Source organism: Oryctolagus cuniculus, chromosome 5, assembly GCF_964237555.1.
Source record: "Oryctolagus cuniculus chromosome 5, mOryCun1.1, whole genome shotgun sequence".
NCBI classification, from domain to species: Eukaryota; Metazoa; Chordata; class Mammalia; order Lagomorpha; family Leporidae; genus Oryctolagus; species Oryctolagus cuniculus.
In genome coordinates this window covers 152043160-152058379 of record NC_091436.1, presented here as the reverse complement: position 1 = coordinate 152058379, position 15220 = coordinate 152043160, and the positions used below count along the sequence as shown (strand labels likewise).

General features: G+C 46.9%; 1 protein-coding gene across 1 annotated transcript; it reads right to left on the bottom strand.

Annotated features, from left to right (window-relative positions):
* Nucleotides 1-3588: 3588 nt before the first annotated feature.
* On the bottom strand, nt 3589-15191 carry ACOT13 (acyl-CoA thioesterase 13). Its single transcript, XM_002714224.5, has 3 exons — nt 14964-15191; nt 7685-7869; nt 3589-3836 (listed from the first exon to the last, which is right to left on the bottom strand). Exons 1-3 carry the CDS (start codon nt 15042-15044, stop codon nt 3680-3682), a joined length of 423 nt encoding a protein of 140 aa, XP_002714270.1. The 5' UTR covers nt 15045-15191; the 3' UTR covers nt 3589-3679.
* Nucleotides 15192-15220: the final 29 nt, after the last annotated feature.

Below are 15220 nucleotides of genomic sequence, written 5' to 3'. Positions count from 1 at the left end.
TGGCTGCCACGGCTGGCGCGCTGCGGCCGGAGCACCGCGCCTATCCAAAGGCAGGAGCCAGGTACTTCTCCTGGTCTTCCATGGGGTGCAGGGCACAAGCACTTGGGCCATTCTTCACTGCCCTCCCGGGCCACAGCAGAGAGCTAGCCTGGAAGGAGGGGCAACCGGGACAGAATCCGGTGCCCCGACCGGGACTAGAACCTGGTGTGCCAGCACCGCTAGGCAGAGGATTAGCCTATTGAGCTGCGGCGCTGGCCAGTACTTGGCCATTGTACTGTATTGAATTCCAAAAAAGAAATTCAGAAAAGTTGCATCACAAGCTCTTGTATTACCTGTATCCACATTGGTTTTCATTCTCTGTACTTAACGTATTACGGAACCATTTGAGGGTTTATTGATACATCACAATTCTAAGTAATAAGGATATCTTACAGAAAAAATACCAAACTTCAGGAGTATAACATTGAAGACTTTGTCATCCATAATCTAGTTTTACTAGTCCTAACAGTCTTGTTTAGGGAAAACATTTTAAAATCCTAAAATTGTGTACATTATCATTGCATTTAGTGGTCTTTTCCCGTTTAATCTAGAACAGCATTTCCTCTTTATGACCTTGACATTTTTTGGAGTAGAGTTTTTTTTTTTTTTTTAAGATTTAATGAGGCTGAGAGAATGGTCTTCTATCTGCTGGTTCACTCCCCAAATGGCTGCAGTGGCTAGAGCTGGGCCCATCCAAAAGCCAGGAGGTTCATCTTGGTCTCTCATGTGGGTACAAGGGTCCAAGTTGTCTTCCACTGCTTTCCCAGGTCATAAACAGAGAGCTGGATAGGAAGAGGAACAGCCAGGACACGAGCTGGTGCCCATATGGGATGCCAGCACCACAGGCGGAGGCTTAGCCTACTGTGCTGCATCTCTGGCCCCAGAGGTTTTTCCAACTTCATTTTGCATTTGAGTCATGTTCAAGATTGGTGTTAATGTCCCTCTCAAGTTAATATTCTAAAGCACTCTTCTGATGACCTGGCCCAGGTGTTATCCCATTTCTGCACTGTCTCCTTTAGCATTTGGGGGGAACAGGCAAATACCTGTGTCCTTTATCATGAGCTCCTGAAGATGATGAGACCTTTACGATGGTTGCAAAAATGGTGGTTTTCCAAATGTACCTCTCCCTTTATATTTCTTAGCATTTCATTGTAAGGAAGGAACTTCGGCCATTTATTACCCATTTTAACATTATGGACGAAGATTCTTTTTCACCTTGGGGCACAACTTGCATGCCAGTGTCATTGTTTTGAGCACTTCCTTTTGGGCATACACTATCATAACTTCTGCGCCAGCCTTCAGCCTGGAATCAGATTTTTCCAGGAATCCCAGGTACCTTTGAGTAGGAAATAGGAGAAGTCTAGATCTGGGTCCCTGAATACCCTGTTCTGTCCACTGTTCTTACACAGGCGAAGCAGAATTCAATTTTTAAAGGTCTATTTGAAAGGCAGTGAGAGCTTCCACCTGCTGGTTCACTCCCCAGATGGTTGTAAACAGGTCTGAAAATGGCCAGGCTGAAAGCAGGAGCCAGGAACTCCTCCTGGTCTCCCACATGGTTAGCAGGGGCCCCGGTACTTGAACCATCATCCACTGGCTTTGCAGGTACAGTATCTGGGAGCTGGATCAGAAGCAGTGCTCTGATACGGAATGCCAGCTGTGCCACATATGCTTGACCCCCATGGTAAACTTTTAGCTTCACTTCAAATTTATTTAAAGCTGCCTCCTTTCTTTCCAAGTCTAATTGTGAAATGTTCACTAGGACTTCCTGATACAGAAAACAAATATTGAAAGTGCCAGTCAACAGAACTTCGAGAAGGTGAAATATGTGAACTTAGACGTTCAATACTGGGGATGGAGAGTGAAGATCTTATGCTAGGTGTTAAGAGGGGCTAATAGTATTTTCCTCTAATACAAAAGATGCTGGCCAGTGCTGTAGTAAATTATCAAAAACATTGGGACCATTTCCTATCACTATTGTGCTTTACCTGAAACTTCCTTTAGGGTTACTTCAGGCAGTGTGGCGAAATCAACTTTTTTTTTTTTTTTTTTTTTTTTTTGATTTATTTGAAAGGCAGAATTATACAGAGGCGGGGGGAGTGGGGGGTGGTTTTCCATCCACTGGTTCACTTCCCAAATGGCTGCAATGGCCAGAGCTGAGCCGATCTAGAGCCAGCAGCCAGGAGCCTCTTCCAGGTCTCCCACAAGGGTACAGGGGCCCAAGCACTTGGACAATCTTCTACTGCTTTCCCAGGCCATAGTAGAGAGCTGGATGGAAATAGAACAGCCGGGACTTGAACCCATGCCCACGTGGGATGCTGACAGTGCAGGCAGTGGCTTTACCCACTACACCTTGACACCTGGCGCCTCTACTTTCTAATATGGCCAATGGTTTATCTATTTTGGAGTCCCGCCATCTTAAGTTGAGGTTAGAAAGAAATGGAAATGTGGTGTCCCATTTTACAGTTGAGAGGCCCTAAAATTAAGGATTGGCCATTGCTATGACCCGAATATCTGCATTATAAAACTCGTCTGTTGAAACCCTAACCACTAATGTTATGTACTAGGAGGTGGGTTTTTTGAGGGGGTACTTTGATTTAATGCCCTTGTAGGAGACCCCATAGTGCTCCCTTGTCCTGCCCTGTGGGGGCAGCCAGAAGGTGGCATCGGTAAACCAGATCATGGCCTTCAATCCCACAGAAACTGCTGAAGCCTCGACCTTTGGCTTCCCTGCCCGGAACTGGAAGTTGTTATAAGCCACTGAGTCTATGGTATTTTGTTAATAGCAGCCTGACAGTAAAACAACCATCACATTTCTCCTTTAGCTTAGTATTGGACGTTAGCTTTTGAAGCAGGGCTTTTTTGGCCAGGGGCCATCTGAATATTTATAACATCACTCACAGGCCTTACAAAATTAACAGCTTAAAAATCAGCCTGCTACAGCTTTACTGAATTTGCAGTCCTGCCTGTGGTTGAGTTGGCAGGGCCAGGCCAAATGATTTTGTAGGTCTCATGGTCCACAGGCTGGATGGTTCCTACCCTTGTCAATTTAAAGTAATCTTAGAGTGGCCCTTCTAGCCGCTTAGCTTTACCTAAGTTTTTTCCTTTTTTTAACTTTTTTTTAATTTGAAAGTTAGAGGGAGAGACAGATCTTCCATTTGCTGGTTTACTACCCAAATGGCTGCAAAGGTCAGGGCTGTGCCAGCCCTAACTTAGTCAGCACTCTGAACTTCCTCCAGGTCTCCCATGTGGGTGGCAGGTCGTTTGCTGCTTTTCCCTGGTGCGTTAGCAGGGAGCTGGACTGGAACTGGAGCAGCTGTGTCTTGAACCAGCACCCACAGGGGATGCCAGCATTAAGGCGGTGGCTTAACCCAGTATACCACAATGCTGGCCCCTACTCAAGTTTTCGTAGCATTTTGAGCCTTGAATTTTGTACCCATTTATGCATATAATTAAAAAACAGAAGATGCTTACAATGAAACACAGACAGCCCACCACCCACTCTACTTGGTTCCTAGGTCCCATCCTCCCAAGAAAGTGTTTCTTAGCTACTTCTGTTGTGGTGATTTATTTCAGCATTATATTTGTTCAAGTCAAGTTTATATTTGATATTCATTGTTTCTTTAGGCTGCAGGCTGTTTTCTCAGTTTCCCAGGTGCTTTGTGTGCCTGCCTTGTGCTATTAATTTTCCCGTGGCCTTGCTGGTCAGATCGACCGAGGCAAATGCAAGTGTTCTCCCCTGCTTCAGGATGTGCGCTGTAATCAGTATATCTTCTCCTATTTTCGCAGGTGCCATGTACCTTGAAATGAAACAAATTTAAATACAGTGAATGGCAAAATTTTTTAAAAAGGTTCATTTGAAACAGCGACAGAGGGACACACACATAGCTCTCTTATCTACTACTTCACTCCCCAAGTAGCCACATCAGCCAGATCTGGGCCAGACTGAAGCCAGGAACAAAGAACTCCATCCTGGTCTCCCACATGGGTGGCAAGGTGCTTGAACCAGCATCTGTTGGCCTTTGCAGCGCAGTAGCTGGGATTCGAATTAGCACCTCAATATGGATGCCAGTGGAGGCTTAACCTGTGCCACAATGCTGGTCCCAATGGCAAATAATTTTTTTTTTTGACAGGCTGAGTTAGACAGAGAGAAAGGTCTTCCTTTTCCATTGGTTCACCCCCGAAATGGCCACTATGGCTGGCGCGCTGTGCTGATCTGAAGCCAGGAGCCAGGTGCTTCCTCCTGGTCTCCCATGCGGGTGCAGGGCCCAGGCACTTGAGCCATCCTCCACTGCACTCCCGGGCCACAGCAGAGAGCTGGCCTGGAAGAGGGGCAACCGGGACAGAATCTGGCGCCCCAACCGGGACTAGAACCCGGTGTGCCGGCGCCGCAAGGCCGAGGATTAGCCAAGTGAGCCGCGGTGCTGGCCAATGGCAAATAATTTTTAGAAGGGGATGTTGTTGTAAGCCCATTAGCAGCCTTCCTATGTGACTTATTTTATTACTAAAAATAGTTGAAGAAAACTTCTGGCTAACTTTTTGCACTATCAAATTGGAATGAGTGATCCTGTTCAGGTTCTATCTTAACCAGTCCTTCCATGTAAGTTTCTATTCTGATAAATATGAAAACATTTTTATTTCTCCCCTTTAAGTTTCTCACGTCATATTTGGGGCTAGTGGAGGACTTCACCTAGCTTTTTTCTGACTTCTTAACTTCCTAGGTAAAGCATCACTTGATGTCTATGTCTTGATTCAATAATTAGAATTTAAGCAATCTAAGAACTCAGTTTCTTTTTTGCTGTCCTGCGTACAATTTATAGTTTATCTTATCCAATGAGGTGATCCTACAGATACAAATTATTAAACTGGGGAGATCAAAAGGTCCAGCAAGGGGCTGTGGCGCAGCGGGTTAACGCCCTGGCCTGAAGCGCAGGCATCCCATATGGGCGCCGGTTCGAGACCCGGCTGCTCCACTTCCAATCCAGCTCTCTGCTATGGCCTGGGAAAGCAGTAGAGGATGGCCCAAGTCCTTGGGCCCCTGCACCCGCGTGGGAGACCCGGAGGAGGCTCCTGGCTCCTGGCTTGGACCGGTGCAGCTCCAGCCGTTGCGGCCATTTGGGGAGTGAACCATGATGGAAGACTCTCTCTCTCTCTCTGCCTCTCCTCTCTCTGTGTAACTCTGACTTTCAAATAATAAATCTTTAAAAAAAAAAAAAAATGGTCCAACAAAACAAAGAGGATGCCTGGATTGAACATATGATGTTTGGAGGATGGAGATGTGTTTCTGGAACTGTGGGACTTACAATACTGGTTATTTTAGCTGTGATATCTATTCCATCTATGAGTTACTCTTTTTGTTGTTGTTGTTAAAGATTTATTCATTTATTTGAAAGGCAGTGTTACACAGAGAGAGAAGGAGAGGCAGAGAGAGAGATTGGTCTTCCATCTGCTGGTTCACTCCCCAATTGGCCACAACAGCTGGAGCTGCGCGGATCCTAAGCCACAAGCCAGGAGCTTCTTCTGGGTCTCCCATGTGGGTGGCTCCAGCTGTTGTGGCCATCTGGGGAGTGAGTGAACCAGCAGATGGAAGACTTCTCTCTTTCTTCCTCTTTGCCTCGGCCTCTCTGTAATTCTGCCTTTCAAATAAAATAAATAAATTTAAAAAATTAGTTTACACACAATTTTGTTCCATATTTTGGTATATTTCATCATAAACACGCCAAAGGTGTTTTTGTTAATAAAATGATCACTTGATCATTTTGCTGATAAAAAAATTAAGGAATTAATATGAACCCCTTATACTCCTGGTGATGAATTGTGTACTTGTCTCTTGTTATCTGTGGGACACTGGTTGCAGGAACCTCCTGAATATCAAAATCTGGATGCCCGGTTCCCACATATAAAATGGCACAGTATTGGCATACAACCTCCATACATCCAGCCATATACTTTAAAGCACCTCTAGGTTATTTACAGTACCTAATAAAACGTAAATAGCATATAAATAGCTGTTCAATTGTCTTGTTAGGGAATAATAATAAGGAAAAAAGTTCTGCACTTTTTAAAAATGTTTACTCATTTTTATTTATTTCAAAGTCAGAACAACAGACTAAAATCTTTCATTACTAGTTCACTCCCCAAACACCTGCAACAGCTAGGGCTGGGCCAGGTCAAAGCCAGGAGTCAGGAGCTCCATCTGGGTCTACAGTGTTGGGTAGCAGGAACCCAAGTGCGTGAGCCATCATCTGCTGCCACCCAGGAGGAAGCATGAGCAGGAAGCTGGCTGGGAAGCAGAGGTGGGACCCCATCCCAGGCATTCAAGATGGGATACAGGCACCTGAAGAGGTGGCTTACCCTGCCACACCATAACATCCACCCCTCATATGCACATTTTTTAAAATGATTTTTTTAATCTATTTGAAAATCAGACAGAGACAGATCTTCCATCTGTTGGTTTACTTCCCAAATTCATGAAACAGCTATGGCTGGCCCAGGCCAAAGCAAGGAGCCCAGAACACAATCCAGGTCTCCCTCACGGGTGGCAGGGACCCAAGTTTCTATGCCATCCCCTGCTGTCTCCCAGGGCATGCATTTGTAGGAAGCTGGAATTAGAAGCAGAGCTGACACTTAGACCCAGGCACTCTGATATGGAACGGAGGTTTTTCCAAGTGAGATCTTAGCCACTGCGCCAAACACCTCCCCCAGTATGCACATTTTTTTTTTTTTTAAGTATTTTCCCCCTGAACTTGGTTGAAATCACAGATATGGAGCCTATGGATACAGAGGAATAATTACATATTTCTAAAGATGTAGTTTCTACCCACTTGTAATCTTAAATTGCCAAATTTACTTAGCTAACTTACATCTTTGGGGTGGGGGGATGAAGATGAATACAATGTTTAATTTCCTTAAAGTTTATGTTCCTGCTTAGAAAGCAAGGATAGGCTGGCACCGCAGCTCACTAGGCTAATCCTCTGCCTGTGGTGCTGGCACCCGGGGTTCTAGTCCCGGTCAGGGCGCTGGTTCTGTCCCAGTTGCTCCTCTTCCAGTCCAGCTCTCTGCTGTGGCCCGGGAGTGCAGTGGAGGATGGCTCAAGTACTTGGGCCCTGTACCCACATGGGAGACCAGGAGGAAGCACCTGGCTCCTGCCTTCAGATTGGCGCAGTGCACCGGCCATTTTGGAGGGTGAACCAACGGAAGGAAGACCTTTCTCTCTGTCTCTCACTGTCTAACTCTGCCTGTAAAAAAAAAAAAAAAGGCTGATGCCCTAATTTTCTGAATGTTTGTGACCGTTCCCCTTTAGTACGGACACATATACCATACAGTCAGCATTTGTATTTTGTTTGATAGTGTAAGTCATGTAGAAATGATAAAAAGAAAAGTCTACCGCGAGATGTGCTTAGGTTACATGCAAACACTGCACCATTTTATAGAAGGGACTCAAGCATCCACAGGTTTTGGTATCCTTGGAGGTCCTGGAACAGTCCCCCATGGAGACTGAAGATGACTGTACTTGGAAATTAACTCCTCCAGTTCTCGCTTGTAAGGCTGTGCAGTATCTTAGGGCAGATCTTACAGCTTAAGGACAAACAGCTAATTGAATCTCAGGTCCTGTGAAAGTTATGAACAAGTTATCTGGGCTACGTACGTTATGTTCAAGTCAACACTGACACCGGGTGCGCCTCTCTCTGTGCACATCAGCGCCACTGTTGATATGACGTCTACCAAGGTGGCTGTCAAGCCGCCGTGGAGGGTGCCCAATTTGTTGGTATGCTGCTCTTCCACTTTCATTTCACAAATCACTTTCCCAGGGGCAGCAGAGACCAGAGTCACCTAAATGTTAAAAAAAAAAAAGAAAAGAAAAAAGAAAAACATTTTGAACATTCATTCTGTGATACTAGAAAAGCCCAAACAGTCACTAGATTAAAACTGAAATCCCCCAAAAAAGTTGATTCAGAAATTCGGCGCCAAATAGCTCAGTTCCAGATGACCACCATTTATTGAGCGCTGTCATACGCCATGCACGTCAGGCACGTGTCCTGGGAATGTGCCGCTAGGTGACTGTCATTGTGTGAACAGTGCAGAGCGCGGTGATGCAGGCCTTGCTGGTGGCGCCTGCTGCACCTCTGGGCCGCAAGGTACAGCTGTCGCTCCTGGACCCAAACCTGTGCACCAGGCTCCTGTGCTGCGCGCTCTGAGCAGTCGTCATCAATGGTCTTTGCGTAGCCAGGCATAAAGAGGTACAGTGAAAACGTGGTGTGAAAGATAAAAATGCTGCGGCCGTACAGGGCTCTCACGTGAACAGAGCTCGCAGGGCTCGAGGCTGCTGGAGGTGACAGAACGTGAAGGCCAAGGACATGACTGTGCAGAGCTGCACACTTACAGACCCGCGTACCGGAGCTACACTGACTCCCAAAGTACTTCTCTTCCTCAGTAATAAACTAACTTGAGTTTTATAATACTTTTACTTTATAACTTCAAAACAAGTAAAACTCTCTGGTTCTTTTATAGTACCGCTTAGCTTGAAACACATGATAGAGCTATAATTTTCTATCTCTCTATCTTTCTTCTAGAAGCATTTTAAATTTAATCTTTTTAAACTTTTCTGTTAAAAAAAAAACAGACACACACACACGCATTAGCCCAGCTGAGGCCCACACAGGGTCCAGACTACGAGGTCTACTGCCATAGCTAGTCCCTGGAAGGCGAGCAGGGAGGTGACACTCTGGTGTTGCTGTCTCCTGGACACCCCCGTAGGGCCGGCCTGAGGATCCTGAGGAGGTGACACTTTTCAGGAAGTGTCCACTATGCTGGTTTTCTCCCCCCGCCCCGCCCCGCCCCCCATCATAGATTTACTGGTAGGCAGATAATGCACAGGGAACATTTCTCTGCATTCGTGAAAATCCTTCACATTTTCCAGCTTTTCAAGGAGCTGACTGAGGTCTGCGGAAGCTTCTGCTGCACTCGTCACTGTGAATTTCCATGGGGCTTCTTTCTCTTCTGCGTCTCCTCTTCGCCAGCTCTGTGTTCCCTGGGTGATAGGAATTTTTCAACTCCACTATATTTTTATGGGATCACCACCATGTATGTGGCCCATCACTGAGACACTGCTGTGTGGGATATAAGTATACTGTACAATAAAGAAGGGATAACTTCTACTTTGCAGATACATTCAGAGTGATCTATTTGCAAGGTCACTTAAAATGTGACAGAACTGAGTTAGTTCTAGGTCTGCCTGCCTTCACATCTCCCTGCTAAGTTAGAAAATCTCTCAATACACAGTTCCCTGAAGGCTCCCAATACAAAGATTCTGCAGATTTTATAAGTACACATTATTATTGTTTAACTCCACAAAAAGCCCAGAAGGAAAACAGAACCATGCAAAAAGCATCCAAAACAATTTTATGTCATGTTTTTGCACAACATGTAAATCAATGGAAAAAATAAATATTAGAGTAGGATATAGCCTGTTTATGGCAATAAATGATTTAGTCACGAGATGTCTTTATAAACTAGTAAGACACATCAAGCAGGAACAAGGTGTAAACTCATCTTACTCAGGCATTTGTGCGGGTCTTAAAATTATTTATTTACATTAATTTATTTGAAAGGCAGACAAACACAGAGATGGAGAGAGAGATTGAGATTGAGATTGAGATTGAGAGAGAGAGAGAAATTTTCCATCTGCTAGTCACTCCCCCAAAGCCCACATAGCCAGGTCAGGTTAGGCTGAAGCCAAGAACTTAGAACTCCATTTGGGTCTTACACATGGGTGGCAAGGACCTAACTACTTGAGCCATCACCTGCTGCTTCCAGGGTGCACATTAGCACGATGCTGGAATCAGAAGTAGAGCTGGTGGGACTCAAACCCCGCATTGTGAAATTGGACACAGTCATCCCAAGCAGTGTGTTCACGCAGCACCAAATGCCTGACTCTGTGAGGGACTTTAAATAAGGTTCTGACAAATTAACAACAAATGAGGCTTAATCCCTGCTCTTAGCGGTGGTCAGTCTAAAGAAAGAGACAAATGTAAGGAGATTTCAAAAAGAGGCCTCCGGGGCCGGTGAGGTGGCGCAGCAGGTAAAGCTGTCACCTGCAACGCTAGCATCCTATGTGGGTGCCAGTTTGTGTCCTGGGTGCTCCATTTCCAGTCCAGCTCTCTGCTAATGGCCTGGAAAAGAAGCGGAGGATGGCCCAAGTGTTTGGGCCTCTGCTATCCACGTGGGGGATCTGTTAGAAAAGCTCCTGGCTCCTGGCTCTGCCCTGGCTATTACAGCAATCTGGGGAGAGAATAAAATGGATGGAAAATCTATCTTCCTCTCTGTAGCTCTTTCAAATAAATAAATAAAAAGGGGGCCTCCACCTGGTTGATACCCTGGACTTCCCCATATAAGCAGCTGGACCCTCATCAGAACAAAGTCTGAATATCTGTATAATTGTCAATGGAATAGACTCATTGCTTTCTTTCTTCTTATTCTTTTTTTTTTAAGATTTATTTATTTATTTGAAAGGCAGAGTTACAGAGAGGCAGAGGCAGCAAGAGAGAGAGAGGTTTTCCACCTGGTGGTTCACTCCGCAGATGGCCACAAAGACGGAAGCCAGGAGCCAGGAGCTTCCTCCAGGTCTACTGCGTGGGTGCAGGGGCCCAAGCACTTGGGGCATCTTCGACTGCTTTCCCAGGCCATAGCAGAGAGCTGGATTGGATGTGGAGTAGTTGGGATTCAAACTGGCGCCCATATAGGATGCCAGCATCACAGGCAGCAACTTTATCTGCTATGCCACAACACCAGCCCCAATTTCATATTTTTTTTAACACACTGTAGCCTAACAATACCAAAGATAACCCAGGATCCTGCAGGGAAGTAGTGGTAGTGATTCTAGTCATGGCCAATTTGAGATAGGTACATAAAAGATCTTAGGGCAGGGGCCAGCACTGTGGTGGTGGGGTGTGTGGTGTAGCGGTTAAAGCCACCACCTGCAGTGCCGGCATCCCAGATGGGCATCGGTTTGGGTCCCAGCTGCTCCACTTCCAATCCATCTCTCTGCTGTGGCCTGGGAAAGCAGCAGCAAATGGCCCAAGTGCTTAGGCCCCTGCACCCGGGAGACCCGGAAGAAGCTCCTGGCTTCTAGCTTTGGATTGGTTGCGACCGTCTAGGGACTGAACCAGCGGATGGATGCCTCTGCCTCTCTGTCTCTGTAACTGCCATTCAAATATATAAATAAATCTTAAAAAAAAAAAAAAAGAAAGAAAAAGAAAATAGGCTAATACAAAGAATGTTGTGGTGGAAGATCTTAGGTATTGACCTGGTATCTGTACTAGGATTGACTGAATGAGCCTCTTCAACAGATCATTTCTGAGAGCATATTACCAGGTTCCTATGCTGGATCAAAATCATTCAACCAAAACCAAACTCCCATTGGGATATTATCAGCCAAATTTTAAAGTGTTTTTCCACTTGATTTGTTGACTTAAAAAATCATTTAAAGAATCTGTTAGAGGTTATTGGCAATCAGGATAGCACTGTTTCATATAATCAAAAAAAAAAAAAAAAAAAAGAAAGTGCAGTTTGCTTTGGTGAGGTGCTATTATCTATCAGAGTATTTAGTGAACCAGTGAGGCCACCGCAGGAGTGGGTAATGAGGAGACTTGAAGCAACAATATTGTACATCTCTTGCCTCTTTTTATTTAGTTGTCTAAAGATTTATTTATTTTACGTATTTGAAAGGCAGAGTTACAAAGAGAGACAGGGAGAGATCAGAGAGTGAGAGAGGTATCTTCCATCCACCTGTTCACTCCTCTAATGGCTGCAATGACCGGAGCTGGGCCAGACTGAAGCCAGGAGCCAGGAGCTTCTTGGGGCAGGGCCCCGAGCACTTTGGCCATCTTCCTCTGCCTTCCCTGGCACATTTAGCAGGAAGCTGGATCTGAAGTACAACAGCTGGGACTCAAACTGGCACCACTATGGGATGCTGGTGCTGCAGGCTGGCCTGCTCACTTGCCTTTTATACCGAGAAACATTATCCCTTCTCATTTTAACAAAAGCAGTAAGAATACAGATATTTCTGGGAGGCCATATACATCTTTATACCAATTTACTGTTTTTTTTTTTTTTTTTTTTTTTTTGACAGGCAGAGTGGACAGTGAGAGAGAGAGACAGAGAGAGAAAGGTCTTCCTTTGCCGTTGGTTCACCCTCCAATGGCCGCCGCTGCAGCCGGCGCACCGCGCTGATCCGATGGCAGGAGCCAGGAGCCAGGTGCTTACTCTGGTCTCCCATGGGGTGCAGGGCCCAAGTACTTGGCCATCCTCCACTGCACTCCCTGGCCACAGCAGAGAGCTGGACTGGAAGAGGGGCAGCCGGGGCAGAATCCGGCGCCCCGACCGGGACTAGAACCCGGTGTGCCGGCGCCGCAAGGTGGAGGATTAGCCTAGTGAGCCGCGGCGCCGGCCTCCCAATTTACTGTTTTAACAATTTACATCTAAAAATCCTGCATTTTAAAAGTGAGCATTTCTTGCTTTGAAAAATCTCTGGTGTTATAATAAATAACTATTTTTCATAAAATCACAATTATGGTTCACTGAGGTGACTAAAACCACACTAATGAAACATTTTCTTTTTTTTAAGTTATTTATTTATTTGAGGAAGAGGGAGGGGCAGAAGGAGAGAGACAGAGAGATCTCTATTTGCTGAGTCATTCCCCAAATGCCCACAACACCCAGGGTCATGCCAGGATAGAGCCCAGAGCCAGGACTCGATGCAGATTCCCCTTGAAGGTGGCAGTGACCTAACCACTTGAGCTACCTGCTGCCCCCCAGGGTGCATATCAGCAAAAAGCTGGAATAGGGAACGGAGCCCGGACTTGCATCCAGATTCTCCAACAGACAGTGGGTTATCCCAAGCAGTGCTTTAAGTGCTATGCCAAATGTTGGCCTTGGACATAAAGAATCATCAGGCAGACATGGAGAGGAAAAAAAAAAAACCAATCTATTTGATGCTAAAACATTGTGGAAGTTTCATGATTTGAACCAACAACTCAAAGTTCAGTGCAAAGACATGGCATATACTTAGAAAGGTCAGAGGGGCCAGCGCTGTGGCGTAGTGGGTAAAGCCGCCGCCTACAGTGGCAGCATCCCATATAGACGTCGGTTCAAGTCCTGGCTGCTCCACTTGCGATCCAGCTCTCTGTTATGGGCTGGGAAAGAAGTGGATGATGGCCCAAGTCCTTGGGCCCCTGCACCCGTGTGGGAGACCCAGAGGAAACTCCTGGCTCCTGGCTTCGAATAAAGGCAGCTCTGGCCCTTGCAGCCATTTTAGGAATGAACCAGTGGATGGAAGACCTCTCTCTCTCTCTCTCTGCCTCTCTGTAACTCTGCCTTTCAAATAAATAAATATTTAAAAAAATAAAGATTTGGCCAGCGCCACGGCTCACTAGGCTAATCCTCCGCCTGCGGCGCTGGCACTCTGGGTTCTAGTCCTGGTTGAGTGCTGGTTATGTCCTGGTTGCTCTTCTTCCAGTCCAGCTCTCTGCTGTGGCCCGTGAAGGCAGTGGTGGATGGCCCAAGTGCTTGGGCCCTGCACCTGCGTGGGAGACCAGGAGGAAGCACCTGGCTCCTGGCTTCGGATCTGTGCAACGTGCCGGCTGTAGCGGCCATTTGGGGGGTGAACCTACGGAAAAAAGGAAGACCTTTCTCTCTGTCTCTCTTTCTCACTGTCTAACTCTGCCTGTCAAAAAAAAAAAAAAAAAAAAGAAAGAAAGATTAGATATGAAAAAATTAATACTGTTTATATCGTTGACATGTTAAATTGATGACATGTTGAATATACAGTTACTTATATTACTAAAATTAATTTCACCTATTTCTCTTCTTTACATTTATATTGTATTCATTTGAAAGGCAAAGAGAAAGAGATTCATTCACTGGTTTATTTATCAAATGCCAGCAACAGCCAGGGTCTGGGAACTCAACCCAAGTGTCGCACATGGGAGGCAGGGACCCAACTACTTAAACTATCACCTGCTGCCTCTCATGGTGTACTGCAGCAGCAAGCCGTCACTCTAATCCAGGTGCTCTGGTGTCCCAAGTGCTGTCTTGTCTTTTTTTTTTTTTTTTTTTTTTTTTTTTTGACAGGCAGAGTGGACAGTGAGAGAGAGAGACAGAGAGAGAAAGGTCTTCCTTTGCCGTTGGTTCACCCTCCAATGGCCGCCGCGGCCAGCGCGCTGCGGCCGGCGTACCGCGCTGATCCAATGGCAGAAGCCAGGTGCTTCTCCTGGTCTCCCATGGGGTGCAGGGCCCAAGCACCTGGGCCATCCTCCACTGCACTCCCTGGCCACAGCAGAGAGCTGGGCTGGAAGAGGAGCAACCAGGACAGAATCCGGCGCCCCGACCGGGACTAGAACCCGGTGTGCCAGCGCCGCAAGGTGGAGGATTAGCCTAGTGAGCCGCGGCGTCGACCCCAAGTGCTGTCTTAAATACTACGCCAAGCACCCATCCTGCCGGCTTCTTTAACATGTGGCTCTAACGCGATCTATAATTACACTTGCGGCCGTATTCGCAGCTTGCTTTGTGTTTCTGTTGGATAGCGCCCACTCAGATACAGCACATACCATTCTTCAAACTTACTGCAACTTCTGAGAGTCTGCTCAGCGGAAGATGGGCCCCTGCACCTGCCTGGGAGACCCGGAGGACGCTCCTGGCTCCGGCCCGGTCCAGCTCCGGCCAGTGTGGCCATCTGGGAAGTGGACCAGCGGATGGAAGACCTCCCTTGTCCCCTGTCCCCCCCGTAACTCTGCCTCTCAAATAAATAAAAAAAAAAGTCTTTTTAAAAACTAATGGCAATCACCCACGCTCAGTAAGACAGCCTACGCATTCGTCCCAGGCGCTGCCCGCGCCGGACTCGCTGTCCCATCCGAGGGAGCCGCCAATACCTTGTCACACACTCTGTCAAAGCAGGGCGCGCTGCCCATGGCCTTCAGCACTTCCCGCACCGTCCGCGTCAAGGAGTTCATCGTGAAGCGGCGTCTGCCTCCCGACCTTGCGCCAGCACGAACCCCGCAGGTCAGCCAGGCGCGGGCCCGCGGAGGCGCAGGACACCCGGAGGACGGTGCGCGCGCCGCCCTCGGCCCCGCCCCCGCCCCCGCGGCTCGCGCATGCGCGTCCCGGCTCGCCCCAATCGCCCCCGGAC